This window comes from Trachypithecus francoisi, unplaced genomic scaffold (assembly GCF_009764315.1).
Source record: "Trachypithecus francoisi isolate TF-2019V2 unplaced genomic scaffold, Tfra_2.0 Lachesis_group15, whole genome shotgun sequence".
Taxonomy (NCBI): domain Eukaryota; kingdom Metazoa; phylum Chordata; class Mammalia; order Primates; family Cercopithecidae; genus Trachypithecus; species Trachypithecus francoisi.
Window position 1 is genome coordinate 57530810 of NW_022681460.1, and position 20859 is coordinate 57551668.

The following is a 20859-nucleotide window of genomic DNA, read 5'->3' on the forward strand; positions in this document are numbered from 1 at the left end:
TGAGTTTATGGAGAGAAATAAATGAGATAATGTACTTGAAGCACTTAGTGCAATGTCAGATATATAGAAAGCACTCAATACACGTTAGCAGCTATAGTCACTGTTATGTATGAGGGGAAGGAAAAAGGATAGGTCCTTCAACAAATTAGCACAGCATTTACCAGCTTAAAAGCCCTTTCAGATACTGACATTGTGTTTCCAGGAAATCCAAAGGTCACATACATTCTGTGTGATCTCATCCACACAAAAATTTGAACAGAGCAGTAGTTTTTTATCCTCAGAACCCCCACGGAGCTTTTACATTCTGTCCTGCCACCCTCAGGCCTTCAGAGTAGTAATCCATGGCAGACCTCGGTAATCCATCATGTTAAAAAATCCCCATAGGCAATGCAGCAAAATAGCTACTGGAATCACAGGTGGTAATAGTTAAAGGTAACATGTATTGAATATTTATGTGTGCCAGGCACTGTGCTAACTTCTTTATAGATGTTGCTTCATTTAATTCTCACAGCAATCCTGAGTTAGGTACTATCAATTTTTTTTTTTTTTTTTGGAGGCGGGGGATGGAGGGCAGAGTTTTGCTCTGTCGCCCAGGCTGGAGTGCAATGGCTCGATCTCAGCTCACTGCAAACTCTCCCTCCTGGGTTCAAGCGATTCTCCTGCCTTAGCCTTCCAAGTAGCTGGGATTACAGGCCCACACCATTAGGCCCCGCTAATTTTTGCATTTTTAGTAGAAACGGGGTTTCCCCATGTTGGCCAGGCTGATCTCGAACTTCTGACCTCAGGTGATCCACTTGCCTCAGCCTCCCAAAGTGCTAGGATTACAGGCGTGAACCACCGTGCCTGGCCTACTATCAGTTTTTAAATTTTACAGGTGAGGAAACTGAGGTATAGAGGGGCTAAGTTACCCCCAGTTCACAAACCTGAGAAGCGGTTTAGGACCGGAGCCCAGGTTTGAGTTATTAACTGCATTTCACTGATGCAAAAATAGATGCATTCATTTGCTCATCCATCCAACATGCATTTGTTGTTGGTAACCAGGTAATACCTGAAAGCTGGGGGATATAAACTGAACATTAAGTCCCATCTCCATCCTCAGGAAGCTCATGCCCTCCAGTGCTGGGGGGCAGGACAAATGGCAGAGAGACCGCCTTATTTTACAAGATGTCATTGTTCTCTGAGAGGCTGAAAAGATTTTCTATCACCACTAGCCTCCTCCTGTCCATGGCCATTTACAGAATGGGCAAACCAGCCTTCCAGCAGAAAACCAAACCTGCTAGCTGTCAACGTTCCCGGCAGCTCTGCAAGGCCTTCGAGCGGGCCTCGCTCTCCTCTCGGGGGTGGTACCTTCATTCGGTCATCCAGTAAGTGTTCCACTTCCCGAGGGAGGCCAAGCACTCACACCGCGGCGAGGGGACCCGTCACCGCAGAGCCAGGTGGCTGGCTCTCCTCCAGAGAGAAAGCCTGTCACTTACACCTTTCCTCACCACTGTTAGGAAGTTACCTAGAAAAGTACAGACAGAAGACCAAGGCCTGCGTTTTAGAATCGTGGAGTGTTAGCGTTGGCCAAATCGTTGGACACAATGTAAGCTTGATCAGGAAAATGAGCTCCAAGGTCTCACAGCAGGCGGGGCCTGGAATCCTGGCGCAATCTGCGACCCTCACTGCCTCCTACAGTCGGGGCTGAGCGTTCTTTCAAACAGCCAAAGTAATCACTTAAGTCCAGCAATGATCTCCTTGGAGAAATAAAGTGATCCTCCCTAGGAGACGGCCTTGGAGGGCATCGCCCTCGGCGCTGGGCACAGCACGTCTTCCCTGCCTGGGCGCGGGAGGAGGGTTTGGGGACAGCGGCCGCACTCCGGACCCTTCTTCAGATTGCACAGGAGGAGGCGGCAGCGGAACCTTTCTCCTCTGCCTCGCTCTCGCTTCCACCCGTGCCCAGTTGGGGACGGACGCACTAGAGGCGACCTAAGCATGGAGACAGCGGGCGCTGGAACTGGGCAGCCGGCCTCTGGGCTGGAGGCTCCGGGGTCCACGGATGACCGGCTTTTCCTGGTTAAAGGTAAGGTGTGCTGTGGTGAGGTGCGGGCGTCGGGGCTAGCCAACCCCGGACCCTGGCTTGCGCTGGGGCGGGTATTCACATACACATCCCGCTTTGGGAGCCCTTAGCTTGGGGTTGCCCCTGAGTTTAGCCCGCGGAGTCTGGCGGCCCCAGGGCGGGTAGGTAGCTTGTTGGGTGGAGTCTCCCCTTGGGCGGGGCGGGGGGCAGATCCCGCCAACTATTCTCCTGGGCGTGCCGTATTTCCCCATCACCTCTGCAGCTGTTCTCGAGCCTTGCCTTTTCTGATTGCCATCGTCTCTATATCCCCATGAGAAACTTCACGCCGTGGTCCCAGGGGAGAGGGGGAAGGGAAGCTGAGCCTATTCTCTGCGCTCGGGAATAATAACTCGGAATGACTCAAGGAACCAGAGGTCGTGAGGTCACGCGAGTTTCTCAGCCACTGGCATTTACTGTTAGCAAGAGCTGCTTAGCCATGGTTTCTTGAATTTCAAAAGTGATTTTGATTGTAACTCGAATAGTATCTTAAACTTACTTTTGTACGTCTTTTTAACCTCTTTTTATTTAATTTTTGAAATATCCCCCCTCTTCCCTGAAACTCTTGGCAGGTGGAATTTTCCTTGGTACTGTTGCTGCAGCGGGAATGCTAGCTGGATTTATTACAACATTATCATTGGCTAAAAAGAAAAGCCCTGAATGGTTCAATAAGGTTGGTGACACTGAAATCCATTCATAGCATCGTTATTGTTATTGTTTACAATATACAGCAGCTTTTGCATAGAAAAAATAAAATATTGATGGCTTTCCACATTGCTTTAAGATGTGAATTTATATACGCTCATGGATTCTAGAAATGTACAAATTAACCAACGGTCTTTATTTTCATTTAGAAAGATGTGCTTATGTGCTCTCTTAAATTTTAGCAGAACAAGACTTTGAAAGCTTGTCTGGTACATTTCCTATTCACAACATGACTTTAAATCTAAATTTGGGCCAGGTGCTGTGGCTCACGCCAGTAATCCCAGCACTTTGGGAAGCCCAGAGGGGTGGATCACCTGAGGTCAGGAGTTTGAGACCAGCCTGGCCAACATGGCAAAAACCCATCTCTACTAAAAATACAAAAATTAGCTGGGTAGCCTGGCGTGGTGGTGCACTCCTGTAGTCCCAGCTACTCGGGGGGCTGAGGCAGGAGAATCACTTGAACCCAGGAGGCTGAGGTTGTAGTGAGCCCAGATCGCACCACTGCACTTCAGCCTGGGTGACAGAGCAAGACTCTGTCTCAAAAATAAATAAATATTCACACAAATAACTGTGTAATTACAATTTGATGTGTGCTATGGAGGAAAAGTGTTATGTAAAACATCATAAAAAGTTTCCTTTCCAACTTACATTTATGTTTAATAATCATACTTAAGCCTTATTGATACCATAATGGCAAGAGACCACATTTAAAGTGTGCTTGGATCCCCTCTGAATACTTACATGGAGCTTCCTAAATCACTGCTATGGACCTTGTGGGTCATTTTCTCTCTATGTTATAGAATGTTTTCAGAGCAGAAATATATTTTGTGGTAGAAACCAAAGTAGTGCCTTAACAGTAGAGTTTTGGTTGATTTCTAAATCTAAGTTATGTTAATCCTTGGCTCACTGATCATTTTAATAATCTAATGAAAACTAGGGATTCTCTGGGGCTGGGGGGAGCACGTACACATATTCACAACTTTCCATCCTATTTTATTGTTCAGAGATTTGATCATCACAAATGCCCTTCAGGGTCTAACAGTATTTCAAACTGTGGTCCACAGAACCCTGCTGATCCTTGATCCTTGGGTCCATGAAGTCAGAACTATTTTCATAATGATAGTAAGATGCTTGTACTAATGGTACAGAGGCAGTGGAGAGTAAAACTACTGATACCTTGATCTAACTAAGGCAGTAGCACCAAACTGTGCTGAAAGTCGTTGTGTTCTTCATTACAAAGTACCTGTGTTTTTTAAAGCCAGCATTACTTAAGAATGCCCTTGTTGAAGAAATAAAATAATTTTATTAAATCATGACCCTCGAATAAACCTCTTTTTAATATTCTATGTAAAGAAATGAGAAATACAAGGCCAGGCGCAGTGGCTCACACCTGTGATCCCAGCACTTTGAGAGGCCGAGGCGGGCATATCACAATGTCAGGAGATCAAGACCATCCTGGCTAACATGGTGAAACCCCATCTCTACCAAAAATACAAAAAAGTAGCCGGGTGTGGTGCTGGGCGCCTGTAGTCCCAGCTACTCTGGAGGCTGAGGCAGGAGAATGGCGTGAACCCGGGAGGTGGAGCTTGCAGTGAGATCGTGCCACTGCACTCCAGCCTGGGCGACAGAGCGAGACTCTTATCTCAAAAAAAAAAAAAAAGAAAAAAGAAAAAAAAAAAAAAGCAAGAAATGGGAAATACATAAAGCATTTCTATTTTATACTGAAGTAGGATTTTTTTCTCTAGAAAAGCAATTGAATTGCAAGCTGAACTAGCCACTTTTTTCCTATAGAATATCATTTTTCCTTGAAAGAACAACTGACAAACTATGCTTATTCAGAAGTGGGTATTTGGCAGACATCTTAATAATGAATAAAATGAGCTTGTCTTTTCAAGCAAACAGTTGTCAGTATTTATTGCCACTGATAAAACTCAAGCTTTCGAGTGAAAAGTTAGATTTTAGAAAACTTTTATCTGTCATCATGAGCTTAACACTTGCTCAATATTTAATGGTTTTTCCAATGAGATTTTATGGTGATATTAATGATGTGTTTTTTAAAATATTATTTTAATAAATGGTGTCAACAATTGAAAATCTGTATAACTTGAAAGATCTATATAACCAGTATCTTCTGAATGAGCATGATACCTGGTCTTAAAGTCCATTCAAAGTGCAAAATAGACTAATGGATTTTAATAAGAAATTACAAAAAAAATTTATTGTTATGACTCCAGGTTCCATGTTGCAACTAATCCTTCATAAGTTATTTGTTTTGGTGTATTATCAGAGAAGGAAAAGCTATTACAATATTCTTCCCTTTTCCAAAGATGTGACCATATATCTGTGTGAGGCCAGATTTTATTTGTTTATTTTCACCAAAGATAATATCTTGCAACAGACTGAATACAAAAGCAGATGTGAAAATTCATCTATCTTTTATTAAGCTAGACATTTAAAGGAGTAACAGGCCGGGTGCAGTGGCTTACGCCTGTAGTCCCAGCACTTTGGGCAGATCACTCTAGGCCAGGAGTTTGAGACCTGCCTGGGCAACATGGTGAAACCCTGTCTCTACTAAAAATACAAAAATTAGCTGCGCATGGTGGCATGCACCTGTAATCCCAGCTACTTGGGAGGCTGAGGCACGAGAATTGCTTGAACCCAGGAGGTGGAGGTTGCAGTGAGCTGAGATCATGCCACTACACTGCAGCCTGGGTGACAGAGTGAGACTCTGTCTCAAATAATAAAAAATAAATAAATAAAAGAGTAACAAAAATGTAAAACATTGTCTCACTTTGCACAGTTTTGTTTTGGAAAAGTAATTTTTCCTAAAAACTAGGCTTATATTAATCTAGAACGATTTGCTATTTTTAAATGACTAATACAAATTAAGAATTTCTTAATTTTAATTTCTGATATATTAAATATTGATAAATACAACCCACCTAATTGAAAGTCTTTAGGGCCCAAGTGTAAAGGGATCCTGAGACCGGGAAGTTTGAGAACCCCTGTTTTAGATGGTTCTGTCTTCCTCTGGGAAAACGCTGGAATTAGAGTATGACCACTTACGCAGACTCTGTTTCAGAGGTAAAATGGTTTGTAGAAGAACTCAGAGATTTTGGAGCACACAGTTAATGCGTGTAGACTGAGCAAGCACCAGTCTAAGAATGTCACTTAGTATACTTCACAGTTGCCACCTGGAGGTCTTTTCTAACATGAATGATATCTAACATTTGAGTGCTTAGCATGTGGTGGCTGCTCTTCTGTGAGCTTTACTCACTGAACTCCCCTCACAGCCCTAGGCAGCACTGTTACGTGTGGTCCCCATTAAAGAGCAGGAAACTGAGGCACAGATGAATTAAGCAACTTGCCCAACCTGGTACTCTTCCCGTCTTTGGATACTTCTAGGGAAGAAATGTTACAATTTTTAGTAATATTGCTATTTAAATAGACTTCTGTCCATTAGCCTGGGATTCTAGATATTAAAACAGATTCAAATTGTAACCCCAGAGGACTTTAAAATGATAAACTTGTCAGTTGGGGACTGCCTACACCGCTTTTATTTTGGGATGATAGCTATCCTTTTAATGTCCTGTTTTCATCGTCTTAGCTGTGTCTCATGCAAAACGACTGGGAGTTGAAAAGCAATAATAGATGCTGAATGGACTTTCATTTTTCTTTGTAATTTCTTGAATAAACAGAAAGAGGAAGGTGCAAGATAAAAGTGGCCAAATAATCTGCTCTTGAGCTTCTTTGGTCGATCTATTAAAATAGATCAACATTTTTGTTAACTAGTATATCTTGCATTTGTACATCGGTCTCATAATTGGTAGACTAAATGAGGTGCCATAAGAGAAACTAACGTGTATTATATGTCTTTTTGGTTAAAATAACTGAAGAAAATACATAATCACATGCAAAGTCTATTTATCTGAAATATCTGGTGTCCCTGCTTATCTTAACATTATGGCAGGAAAAAAATTCATAAAATAACTGAGTTATTTTAATACCCACTTATGTAATGAGTAGATAAAAAGGACAAGTCATTCATCTTCTGATACAGTTACAACTTCTGGAAAGTTATAAAAATCGATATTTTAAAAAATGTATTGCACAATATGGAAACACAGCCAAGGCCGGGCGCAGTGGCTCACGCCTGTAATCCCAGCACTTTGGGAGGGCGAGGCGGGCGGATCACAAGGTCAGGAGATCGAGACCATCCTGGCTAACACGATGAAACCCTATCTCTATTAAAAATACAAAAAATTAGCCGGCAAGGTGCCGGGCGCCTGTAGTCCCAGCTACTCAGGAGGCTGAGGCAGGAGAATGGCGTGAACCCGGGGGGCGGAGCCTGCAGTGAGCCGAGATCGCGCAATTGTACTCCAGTCTGGGCAGCAAGAGTGAAACTCCATCTCAAAAAAAAAAAAGAAGAAAAAATTCATGTGATTTACATAAAATTCATCCCAAGATTAGACTGAAGAAAAGCTAAAACTGCGAACCGTATTTGTAAGTATGTCGCCGACCTTCTGACAAATTGAACACTTTGCTCATGGTAGTGCCACACATGTGAATAATAGGTTAATTTTATCACCTGCTTTTTCAAGGGTTCTGGTAAGTGGTAGACGATAAGGGGCACCCGTATCTTCAGGCACAAGAGGTATTATAAATACAGAGTTCTCATTTAGAAAATAATTTTTCTGTTTCATCTTGGGGATTCTGTATACCCTAATTGCAATATGATTTGTTAATTTCAACTTCCATATACAAATGCCTTAATTTTAATTTAAGAAAAATAATGTGTTAGTGAGGAATAGTGTAGCCATATCTACATATGTACACATGTATGGCTCGCACATGTGGCTATATCTAAAGATCCTTTAACACAGTGTTATTTTTTGGCGAGTCAGTGTTTTCCTATAGCAAGTCAGCCAGTGTCCATTTTGAAAATTTTGAACCATGGTGTCTGAATGTCATGTGACATTCTTCCCCAGAGAATAAAGCTTGTGATTAGATTGTTTTAAAGTGAATAATGAAACTTAATAAAATAATTTAGAAAAAATCTTAATAATGACATCAACGTCTAACAATCAAGTTTCCACTAAGATTCATTTTTGGATACAGGCAACTAGTAATAACTCATTTCAGGCTGAGATGGGAGGATTGCTTTAGGCCAGGAGTTGGTACAAGGAAAAAAAAAAATTAGCCAGATGTGATGGCGCACACCTGTAGTCCTAGCAACTCGAGAGGCTGAGGTAGGGGGTGGGATTGGGTGGGGGAATTGCTGGAGCCAGGGAGTTTGAGGCTACAGTAAGCTGTGATCATGCTGCTGCAGTCTAGCCTGGGTGACAGAGTGAGACTCAAATAAGAAATAGATTGAACAATATAAAGGAAGTTATTGTAAAAAAGGAAAAGGACTCTAGTAAAGGGAAATGTATTTCCAGATGGAAGACAGGATGTTCAAAATTTGCTATCTCTTATCAGATTAGGTTTAATGTCATTCTGTGAAAATGCCAATGAATGGGGGATAGAGAAATCTTGACAAAATGGTCTAGGATTTTTCTAGAAGAATTAACAGGCCTGGTGCCTTACATACTCAAATATTTGTGAGTCAGAGAAGGCATGCAATTAAGTAGCAAAGCTAGAATTAGAACTTGGGTTAACCTAGCTTCCTAATATCATGTTGCTTGCACAGAGAGAAATTTGCAAACACCCCCAGAGTGTTTATTCTTTCTGCACTGATTGTTTTTACTTCAACTTTTCTGTCTCATTTCAGGGAAGTATGGCCACGGCTGCATTACCGGAAAGCGGGTCTTCCCTTGCCTTGCGAGCTCTGGGCTGGGGCTCACTGTATGCATGGTGTGGGGTTGGTGTGATTAGCTTCGCAGTCTGGAAAGCTTTAGGAGTTCACAGTGTAAGTAACTACAGTCTTGTCACTGGTATCTAGATGTTTATTCTGCTGTGTTCTAAATTTTCCTGGTTTTCAAACTTATTTGCATGTAGTTTGGTCACTGTCTAGGGAAATGATGACAGAGTACATGACTAAATTCTTACTAATAACTAGACAGCTTCTTATTACTAACAAATAAAATTTTTGAAGGTGGTAAAACTTCAAATAAATTAAGTGATGACTGATTTATAGCTAATGTTCTATGTGAATCGACACCAGGGCAGGCGCGGTGGGCCACGCCCACAACCCCAGCACCTTGGGAGCCTGCGGCAGGCAAATCACTTAACTCCAAAGTCCAAGACCAGCCTGGGCAATGTGATGAAATCCTGTCTCTACAAAAAAATCAGCTGGGTGTGGTGGCATGCACCTATAGTCCCAGCTACTCGGAAGGCTGAGGCAGGAGGATCACCTGAGCCTCACAGGCTGAGGCTGCAGTGAGCCAAGATCACTGCACTTCAGCCTTGGCAATAGAGTGAGACCCTGTCTCAAAAACAGAATAGAATAAATAAATAAATTGACATTAGCTGTTTGTTCAATAAAATTATTAATTTGGAACAACTTTCTATGCTATTTGACATCATATATATAATCTTTGTAAAAGAGTTAAAGCATTTTAAAAATAATTATTTAAATTATTAATGTGTTATTTACATATTTTTGGAAAAAATCCTAAAAGCTTGTGTGTGTGTGTGTGTGTCTATGTTTGTATATATATATAAAATTTATACCTCAAGCTACAGAGCATTACATTAAGAATGACTGCATTCTTTTTTTTTTTTTTTTTAAACAACTGGTCGAAAGTTCTGTGGACCGGACCCTTCATGACCGGTGAGAATTGGCAGTAGTTTGAGATAGGTGGCAGTGGTAAAGTTGATGAAAACAGATTCTTGATATATTTTGAAGGTCAAGTCAGCAAAGATTTGTTGTTGATTGGATGTGGGGTATGAGAAAGAGTGAAGTTGGATGTCATCAAGACTTTTGGCCTGAGCAACTGAAGGATGGGTGGGGAGCAGTGTGAGAAGAGGAGGCATTGGGAGATAATGTCAGGAGCTCGATCTGTGACTTGTGAGGTTGACACATCTGTTTGATAGCGAGATGGAGAGCAAGTAAGCAGTTAGATATAGAAGTTGAGAGTTAGGGGAGAAGTACAAGGTGAAGATTTGAATTTGAGGCTCATCAGTATATGGGTAGCATATAAAGCCATGAGACTAGATTAACTCACCAAGGCAGTAAAGGTTGAAAGAGAAGAGAAGAGGTCTGAGGAAGGAACTCTTGGGGACTTCTAAGGTTAAGAGGTTGAGGAATGAGGGGAAAGTACCCTGCTGAAGAGGGAAATCTCCTTGGCCTGGTGACTTAGACACCAGGTGAAGAAAACATTTCAAGGAGAAGCGACTGACTGTTGTATGCTGGTGAGAAGTTACGTAAGATGAGGACTGATAATTCACCGGGTTTGGCAGTGTGACAACCATTGGTGAAATGGTGGAGTAAAGTCTGAGTGATTCAAAAGGGAATGGAGGAGAATCAGAGGCAATGTGTCTAGGTGAGTCTTGAGTTTTGCCACAAAGTGAAGGAAGGAAATGGAGTCATAGCTGGAAAAAAGAATGGGATCAAGAGATAGTTTTTTACTTGTTGTATTTTACGTTGGGAGAATTAACAGCATGTATATGCTGATGAGAATGATTCAGCAGGGAGGAAGAAACTGGGGCAAGTTGGCAGGGTTGCAGGAATAACCTCATAGGCATTATTGAGCTTTTCCTATTTAGTTTAATCTTAAACAAACATAAACATTGCTGTGCTTTTCACTCAGAATACACTGATAGACAGATGATGGTGCTTTTCTCCTAGTCTAACCTTTGTTTTTAAATTTTATTTTTATTTTTGACTTTTTGGAGACAGGGTCCTCCTCTGTCGCCCAGGATGGAGTGCAATGGTGCGATCTCAGCTCACTGCAGCCTCCTGGGCTCAAGCAACCCTCCCACCTCAGCCTCCTGAGTAGCTGGGACCACAGGTGCATATGCCACTATGCCTGGGTACTTTTTTTTTATTTTTTGTAGAGATGAGGTCTCACTATGTTGCCCAGGTTTGTTGCGAACTCCTAGACTTAAGTGATCTTCCGCCTCAGCCTCCTGAGTAGCTGGGACCGCAGGTGCATATGCCACTATGCCTGGCTACTTTTGAAAATTTTTTGTAAAGATGAGGTCTCACTATGTTGCCCAGGCTGGTTGCGAACTCCCTGGACTCAAGTGATCTTCCGCCTCAGCCTCCCGAAGTGCTGGGATTAAAGGTGTGAGCCACTGCACCTGGCCCTCACCTTGATTTTCGAGTTGACTTTGCTGGCTAGTCATTGTTTGTAATACTAAATTAGAGATTGCTTGAAAAGACAAAATCTGTGACTGAAGATTTTTCATGGTTTTTGCTCTTAACCTCAATTTTGCTTTTGACCAATATAAAACCGCTTTTTCCATTTTAGGCATTGTAGAGACATTTTAGACGTAGCAGATTATTTAATCTTCATAATAACTATCCAGCAGATATTAATATCCCCCATTTTATAAATGAGGAAATTGGGGCTCAAAGAGGTTAAATCACTTGCCCAAGGTCACATAGCTTGTAACTGGCAGTGTCAAGATTTAAACTCAGGTCTGAATCTTCAGATTATTAAGTAGTACTTAGTAATAAAGTTATTAAGCTTCTAGTTTCTATAAAAATGACAGTCTGCTAGCACTTTACATGAACTGTGTGGAACTGATATGTGGTGTTTGCAGTGCTGAGTAATGTGGGTCACAAACTTAGTAAAATGTTAAGGTATTTGAAAATATGAATAGTCTCACTTAGAACAGTCAATCCCAGTTTTCATAAACCAATAAAATTAGGTTATCTGAATTATACACTTGATAATTCAATGTTTATGGGCTAGAATAATCCAACTGTGCTAGAGTAATCCAATTTTTTATTCATAATTATTATGGAATTTCATTTCACATAGAACACATACATTAAATATAAACATACATTTGTATTTCACACAGTGGTATATCATTTAATCAGAGGTTCCAAAGAAGGAGAGGTATTGGAAGCTATGTTGTTACCAAACAAAGCAGATACGTTTGCCCAGCATTGAAGATGGGTAGAATGTGAACGTCTTTGTTTTTTGGCATTAATACAAGGATTGCTGCCTAAATAGGATATTTTGGGGAGAAAAATATTTTCTGGTTGGTACTACTGAATATAAGAATATGTGGAATCCTTTTATATTGCATCTTTATGTCATCCAGTGATAAGCAGGAAATATCTACTCAGTCTCTGCTGCGTACCTGGGATGAGGTTAGGTGCTGAGACCACAAAGAAAGACAAGAGTTCCTGACATCTTTATGTGTAACTAAAAAGAGAGACTGCATATACACTCTGTCTACATATAGATCATTAGGCATATCAGTTTGATCTCCATGTCTGAGAAGGCCCACAGAAAAATGAACCCACTGATACCTTTTCAAGGACACATCTTTTAAAGGCAGTAGTGTTTGCTAATTTGCTGGTTTGTTCATTCTAAAGTCATTTGTGGGCTTCCCCTGAGCCATACACTGTGCTAAGACAGGGCTACCCTGTAAAGTGGTAAGCATTTCCTGTTGACTTTCTAAGCAAATTCTTATGGTATGACCCTGCTCTGAGGCTTGCAGACAGCAATGTGGTATATTCAGCTCAGCATTTAGAGAGTTTTGATGATAATTATGAGGTTACCCTGAGTCCAGTAAGAACTTCTCTCACTGTGTATGTACTGTCTCATCTTTGTATGACTAAGAAAACAGTCTCAGTCAGAAAATGTTGAACAGAGATGGTCCAAGTCTTTGCACTCAATAAATAATTGAGATGATCATTCTAGATAAATGCACGTAAATCAAAATCAACTCCAGTGTTAAATAATTGTAAGTAGCTAGCTTGAATTGTATTAAATCTCTGATAGAAACCCAGTTCCAATACAAAAGAGTGCCATCTAATGGCTAACCTAGAGCATCTTGATGAAAGTCCTTGTAGTTCCTATTTTAATTCACAGCTACATCTGCTGGCCTAATAGGGAACATGTTTAAAATGCTTAAAGTGAAACTTCAGTTTCTTAGAAGTATTTTGGTTTTATTGTTTGTTTATTCATAATCTGCAATTTCATTTCACATAGAACACATACAATAACATTAAATATAAACACATGTGTATTTTACACAGTGGTGTATCATTTAATCAGAGGTTCTAAAGAAGGAGAGGTAGGAGAAGATGTCGTGTTAGACCAAGGCAGGTAAGTTTGCCCAGCATTGACAATGGGGAGAAATCAGTGCCAGTTCAATATCTACCCTGCTCCCCTGCCCAGCCTGGCCAGCAAGCACAGCTTGACTATCAGTTTGTGTTCATCAATTAATTTCAAATATGCTATTTTATTATTTGATTATAATTAAGATAGCACTAATTTTATCACAATAACTTAATTGTGGAAAAAAAGATGAACGTTTCCTTTGGGTTTGTAGTCTCCTAAATCAGCTGTGTACGTGATCATGAGAATGCACGCTGGGGCACTACGATGAGGCCGAGTGAGTGCATGCTGGGGTACTATGATTCGTTTGTTTTATCAGGACAGATAGTTTAAGTTTGGAGAATAGTTGAGGCAAATGCTCTAAGGAACTCTTGTACTAAGTGGTAATTCCCAAACTATCAAAGAAGAAAAAGAAACCTTGCTGTTTACGTATAGTTATTTACATGTAACTCAAGAGCAGTGACTTTTAAACTTTTTTACCTTTTATTATTTATAGTAGGTGTTGATACTTGAAGGATTCTGAAGAGGTTTCTGTTATTTATAGGTAGATTACCTTGACTTTTTTCCTCCCCTTAGAAGGAGAAACATGAAATATCTAAATAATTCCTAGTTGGTATGATTAGAACTTTTATCAAGGGAGTATGCTGTATGTCTGTGGACCTGTGCTTATGTTTGTAGGGAGGTGGTTATCTCAAAGGACTGGCAGAATTACCATTGCTAACCTTTACTGGGGCTTCTAGAGAATGCATTCATGATGCCTAGTATAGTAGGAATTTACAGATAATTTATAGTTCTTGTCCTCACAGGAGCTGAAACCTCAATTGTAATAAAAACTATCAGCAAAAATGTTCTTAGTTATTGTGAAATACTTTTAATTGTCCAGTTATTTAACTTTTAAAATTAATGTATAAATGAAGGGAGTTTTTGATTTGTTTTTTACCCCTTTACCATGGGATAAGAAGTATTTGTTAGCTGGGCGGTGGCTCATGCCTGCAGTCTCAGCACTTTGGGAGGCTGAGGCAGGAGGATTGCTTGAGTCTAGGAGTTTGAGACCAGCCTAGGCAACATAGCGAGACCCTGTTTTTACCAAAAAAGTTTAAAAAATTAGCCAGGCATGGTGGCACGTGCCCGTAGACCCAGCTACTCAGGAGGCTGAGGTGTGGGAGGAGCACTTGAACCTGGCTGGGAGGTTGAGAGTGTAGCAAGCCAAGATCACACCACTGCACTCCAGTCTGGGTGACAGAGACCCTGTTTAAAAACAAAGAAACAAACAAAAAACAGTATTTATCTTTATATATATTGAGGACCTTTTTATTCAAAAAAGAAAAAAAAGACAGCCTTGGGTATTTTTTGTAAAAATATGTACTCATTAAAAAAAAAAAAAAAAATCAATGTGGAAAAGTACAAAAAAAAAAGCAAAAATCACCAGAAATTCTACTAAGTTGTAATCATAATTACAGTAGAAACATCATTTTGGACAATCTTACGTAGGCATATTCATAGAATTGTATAGAAATGCTGTTTTACTGCCTGCTACTCTGGAATCTTTTTTCACTAAACAGTCACAGGAACATCTTTGCACAGCAGAGTATATAAATCTCCATCACTTTTAATCACTGTATGGAACGCTATTGTGTATTATAATCTATTTAATCAGTCTCCTGCCAATGGCATTTAGATAGTAATTTTTCACTATTAAATACCATAGGGAATCAGTAGGCATACATCTTGTTGCACAAGATGTTATTGTTTGTTGAGTCAAAGTGCATTTTTTAAATGTTTTTGATATTTGTTGCCAACCAGCCCTCCAGAAAAGTTTATACAAAATGCATAAAAGTTTCCTGGCATCCTTGCCCTGCTTGCCTTGCCTCTATTACTCTGAAACTTTGCCAATCTGATTGATAGAAAATAATCCAGTCCCACCCCCAACTGTCTTTCTTCCTATATTTCTCCTGAGTCCTTGCTGCTAGAAAGGCTTTTATGGAAGTGACTTGTGATTGGAGTCTTGCACAGCTTTCCAGGGCCCCGTCTTGCCTCCTCGTCTGCTGATAGATGTTGCTGCTTTTTCAAGAGCCCAGACCTCCTTTTCTTTAAAAAACAAAAAGTAAAACATGTAAATAAAACAGATATATTTTAAATATGTCTCTATAAATGGACATTATACTTTCCTATTATAAGAGAGAATCTTTAAGGGAAGTAAAATTGTATCTTTCCTCTAGGACAGTATTGGATGTATTCTAATAAAATGTATTTTCTCCAATTCTTTTTTGTAGCTGCTCCTACGTATAATTTTGTTTTGTTTTGTTTTGTTTGTTTGAGACGGAGTCTCGCTCTGTCGCCCAGGCTGGAGTGCAGTGGCGTGATCTTGGCTTACCGTAAGCTCCACCTCCCGGGTTCACACCATTCTCCTGCCTCAGCCTCCTGAGTAGCTGGGACTACAGGCGCCCACCACCACTCCTGTGGCTAATCTTTTTGTATTTTTTTAGTAGAGACGGGGTTTCACCATGTTAGTCAGGATGGTCTCGATCTCCTGACCTCGTGATCCGCCCACCTCGGCCTCCAATGTGCTGGGATTACAGGCGTGAGCCACCCCGCCCGGCCGCTCCTAGGTATAATTTTTATGATAATATTTAGGCTTACTTCTGAGTAACCTTGTGACCAACTGGAGGGCCTTAGCTAATAATTATAATCAATTTCTTTTGGCTCCTTGCTAATTTGTTTCACTGGTAGTCTGGTGTTTCTCTTACAAGTATATTTATTCCTGCTTTATTTTTACCTGTTCATCTCGAAGCAGCGTTGTAGAGTGACTGCTAGAACCCCATATGTAAATAGTAAAACTGTGAAAAGGCTTAGAAATATTTAACTCTGACGATCTCTAAGGAGGGAAATAGACTTTAAGTGCTGTGTACTTTCATTGGCTTGGATCAAAGATTAAAAGCAAACCTGAGTCTCTTGGCCAATTGTTTAATGGCAGCCACTTCTGAGGGATCTGCAGGGGAAGTCTGAGAAGCGGCTGAAACATTTCCCTCTGACTCCTTGCTTAATCTAATTTCAGTGTTTCCAGAGATCTCTACCAGCTTCTGCCCCCAGGAAGCAAGCCTCAATTTCTTATTCTGATTACCATACGTCAGCGTATTCGGCCTCGTTTCCACTTCTTCTTAGTGCTCACTAGAACTCCCAGAACAGTCATCACGATCCTGCAGAGGTAGTTCCACCTGTCACACTCTTGGGCCTTCAAACAGCTTGAGGACTGAGGAATATTTTCCCGGAATCATTTTTAAATGAATTGGAAGTAGCACTGCACATCAGTGAGTAAGTTCAAGTCAGAGGTGACAAGAACATCTCTATAACCCTTTTCCCCATTCTATTGCAGCTCTAATAGGCTTAACATCGTAGTGGAGAGAGGCACTTGATGTATATGTGGACAAGCAGTTTAGTGACAGAGAACCCAAGTCACAGGGACTTGCTCTGTTTAAGGTGGGAGATAATGACTAATGTACTTTTTTAAAAAGCCAAGCAGGTGAATCAGCTGTTTTGGCATATTTCCAAAATACCTCTTTCAAAACCCACCAGTTTCCTTGTATAAGTAAAATAGGGCCCCAAGCATTTTATCAAGTGGGAACGTGTGACAAGGACTAGGACAAATCAGCTCTGCCATAAAAGCTTTTTGTTCTCAGACTTGACACAGATCAGACTTCATCACCTCAATAATGTTCCCAGCCATATCCCACAGGAGGAAGGTAGCCTTGATTTCACTTGGGTTTTCTTTTTCTTTGTCCTTAATTCTTAGACTGAGCTTACAAAATTGGGCACACATGAGCAGATCTCTCTAAATAAAGCATTGTGAACTGGAGATCTGATAGCATTTGCTTCCCCCTTAAGCTCCGTTTTAAAAGCTACTTATGATTGATTAGTCACTTACAAATATCTAAAACTGTGGGATAGTACTACATTAATATACGGTTGATATGTACAGTTTGTAAGTATTGACTTACGAGTATATCAGAAAATGATGTTCTCTGAAATGGATGTTTCTACCTGAAATGCTTCTAACAATTTTAAGAAGAAATCATTTTCTAATGTGCTATATATTTTTCCACTATGTAAATTGTGCTGAACATAACTTTTTCTTAGTGACTCAGATCTATCATTTATTGTTTGCTTCTTATACTGAGAGATTCTAGGCTTTTATAGTCATTCCTTTATTCTTTTTATGAGTTTTCTTGATTCCAGTTTGGCTCTTGTGACTTCCGACTGTCCCATTTACTTGTGAAATACTGCTGCTTTATTTTACACAGTTATGCTTAAGGTTCTTTTTTTTTTTCTTTTACCCCCTCTCATCTCTTCTCCTTTACAGGTTCCAGCCACTCTGATGCCTTCATTTACACCCTGAGCTCTAGGCTCATGGGCCCACTTGACTGGACACAGGTGCTTGGATGACCTGCAGGCATCCCATGTGTCCCTCAGTGAACTGTCATTTGTCCCCAACTACAACCTACTCCTGAGTCATTCTCCCTGTGAATAGCAGCATCACCCACAAAGCTGCGCAGAGAGAAAAGCCAGGTGGCCATTCCTGACCACACTCTTCCTCACCCCTGCACCTAATCAGTCACCAAACCTTGCTTTTCCCCGACCCCCACAGCCACTAGAGTTGATGGCACCTTCTTGCTTCAAGATGATTCGGACAGCTGTCTCTGTTCTCCCTGCCTCTCCGCCTTGCCTCTCTGCAGCACTTTCTCCACCCTTCTGCCAAAGCGCTCTGGCCTTCACTTTCTCTGGACTTACCATGCACATTGCCTTTCTTCCTGTTACCAGGGATAAAAGGTCGATGCTGTTGCCAGAGGCCCACCCCTGCCATTTGGGCATTAGATCCTGCCCCTTATCATCTACAAGGGACCTTGCCCCCATCGTTATCCTCAGCCTTAGCTGATTGTCACGTGTTCCTTCTCTGCTGCGGTGTGTACAGACATGCTCTAGTTTATCCCGCCTCTAGAAGTTCTCTCTAGATATTCCTTAACCTCCTCCAGCTACCAGCCCATTTGTCTGCTCCCCATTACACAAAAAAACTTCCTGAAAGAGTTGTCTGTGGTCACTGCCTCCACTTCCTCCCCTTCCTGCTCTCAGTCCAGCTCCTTGCCCCAGTGCTGCACTGGAACTGCTATTAAGGTTGCCAGTGCCCTCCTTGGTGCCAGATCTTACTTTATCCTCTGTTACTTGCCCTCCCAGCAATGTTTGGCACAATGGAACCCCAACCCCCACCTCCTAAAACACTGTGGCTTCCAAGATACCTTCGACCTCACTGGCCGGTTTGCCTGTTTCTTGTGCCAGCCCCTCCCCTGGCCAGCCTCTCAACATCAGTGTCCAGTAGCTCCTACTTAGACTCTTCTGTCCTCAGCCCCTTGACTCTTTCGTCCAGTCCCTGCCATGTTAAAACAAACAGTACAATCTGATGCCATCCAGAGATATAGCCCCAGTCCTGACCTTCAGATTGGCCTCTCAGCTTCGTATTGTGCGCCCTCACAAGTATGTCACAAAGGCGTGTCACATGACCCATGTCCCATCTAGAGTGTTTGATTTCCTCACTTTGTTCCCAACTTGCTCCTCCCTTGGTTTTCCCCATTTCATAAATGCCACCATCATCCCATCCTTCCACTTCAAACCAAAAACTTCGATGAGAATCCTCTTAGATTCTCTCATTTCCCTTCATTCCCTTCATCTGATGCATGCAAGTCCTGCTTGTCAGCTCTGCTGCTGAACATGGCCTACCTCCTTCATCTCTCCCCATCCATTCCTCTCTTGCCTAGTGTTTTCAGTTGCCTGTCCAGTTTCCTGGCCTCTTCCTTATTCCCTCTAGAATTTTTTTTCTCCACATAGCAGCCAGAGATATTTTTAAAATGTAAGTCAGATCATGCTCCTTCCTTCTTTAAAACCCTTCAGTGGCTTCCTGTTGAAGAAGGTTTACATGATGTAGCCCCACCAACCTCACTGACCTCATCTTGAGCCACCACAATTGCCCACTCATCTGTCCCCACTGCACTCCAGCCCTGCCAGCCTTCTTATTCCTTCAGCACACAGGCCTGTTCCTGCCTAGGGCCGTTATTCTAGCTTTGCCTAGGAAACTCCTTCCCCAGGTCCTTGTATCACTGGCTCTTTGCTGCTGTCCAGGGTTTCAACTCAAACTTAATTCACTTCCTCAGAGCAGCTTCACCAGATGTCTTCATTCCCACCACCAGTTACTCTCTGAAATTATCCTATTTTCTTTTCTTTGTAGCACCTATTGCAAAATGAGATGATATTGACTATTGTCTTATCAGTCTTCACAAAAAGAATGTAAATTCTGAGAGTAGACTTTTATCTTGGTCGTTATGTCCTCGCACCTGTAACAGTGCCTAATGCATTGTAGGTGTTTAGTAAGTATTTATTGAATGCAATCTGATCACATCACTTCTACCATTTCATTTCAGTGGCTCTCTCTCTCTCTCTCTTTTTCTTTTCTTTTCTTTTTTTTTTTTGACAGAGTCTCGCTCTGTCACCCAGGCTGGGGTGCAGTGGCACAATCTTGGCTCACTGAAACCTCTGCCTCCTGGGTTCAACAGTTTTCCTGCCTCAGCCTCCTAAGTAGCTGGACTACAGGCGTGCACCATCACACTCGACTAATTTTGGTATTTTTTGTAGAGATGGGGTTTCACCATGTTGGCCAGGCTGGTCTGGAATGCCTGAATTCAAGTGATCCATCTGCCTCGGCCTCCTGAGGTTTTTGGATCAAAACAGGTGTAAGTCACCACCCCCGGCCTAATGAATTTTAATTTCTTTGCTTTCCATGTTTTATGCCACATTATAAGTTTTCCTTTTTAATGATTAACACAAGTGGCTCTTTTACATTGCATCAAAAATTATGTATAAGATGCTTTCAAAGAACAAAAATGTGATTGGGATTATTAGAAGAGCTTGCCAATTCATTTCATATTTAAATACCATAAACAGGAAGTTGATCCCAACATTGCTCTTTGAATTGACTTTTTGCCTTTATTCTATCCTTTGTGGCCCTCTGTCTTTCCTCCAGTTTTCCCAGTATTGCTGACAAAGTGAAATATTTTCATGTGCTGGGATTTGCAGAGACCCCCACATGAGAATTACTGAGCAATAGAATTAGAGCCCACTTATTTATTTTGAAACTACAATTTGCATTCTATGATTTTTCAAATCACAAAGAAGACTTTCAAAATAATTGTGTTTATATAATGTTCCCCTTGCATGCTGGTGAGTTTATGGCCTATTTCAGATCAGCTTATAATAATTAACACTGCTTTCATTGTATCCCTTTTTCCCCCTTAAACCAAGGGTTTTGTGTGCTGATTATTTTTTAAAGGTTTCCAAAGAACAAAACATTTTAAATAACTTCAAAGGATAAAAATAGTCTTTCTGCTACTGCATATTTGTTCTCATGCATTTCTAACACTGTAATAGGTTTTTGTTTTTGTTTTTTTTTTAGTGTTTTAACTTGGTAAAAGTGGGTATTGGCTTTGAAAGTAGCCACAAAATCTGGTAGCTTATCCAAAGCTTTACTTGAAATATATGCATCAACTTTCTGAAGATGCCCCAGTGGGTGCCACTTTTACTTACCCTCATTTTACTTACCCTCATTTTCAGAACTCTCTCTAAGGTCTGTAGCCCCACCTTTCTGTCACTCTCACCTTTTAGCCCACTCTCCAGCCTTACTCACTGAGCTCTATGGCTACTCACCCTTTTCTACTACATTTACCACATCCCTATTCATGTGCCCAGCTCTGTTCTAGAGGACAGGAATATGCTGGT

General features: G+C 41.2%; 1 protein-coding gene and 1 long non-coding RNA gene across 5 annotated transcripts in view; one reads left to right on the forward strand and one right to left on the reverse strand.

The window, feature by feature from the left end:
• The first annotated feature begins 996 nt into the window (after positions 1–996).
• The window catches only part of TMEM242 (transmembrane protein 242), a 35665-nt gene continuing 15802 nt past the window's right edge, over positions 997–20859 (forward strand). For 2 of the 4 annotated variants that reach the window (XM_033234957.1, XM_033234956.1), the window contains exons 1-3: positions 997–2062; positions 2668–2768; positions 8571–8708. In XM_033234957.1, coding sequence (XP_033090848.1) covers positions 1975–2062; positions 2668–2768; positions 8571–8708 — 327 coding nt within the window. In that variant the 5' untranslated portion in view covers positions 997–1974. Of the gene's footprint in view, positions 2063–2667; positions 2769–8570; positions 8709–15057; positions 15158–17401; positions 19563–20859 lie in introns of those variants that run through there. The other 2 variants (XR_004442869.1, XM_033234959.1) reach the window with 2 other exon arrangements.
• Positions 15041–18424, reverse strand: LOC117097241. Its single transcript, XR_004442870.1, has 3 exons — positions 18333–18424; positions 16166–16294; positions 15041–15132 (listed from the first exon to the last, which is right to left on the reverse strand). It is a non-coding gene; the product is annotated as an uncharacterized LOC117097241 (long non-coding RNA).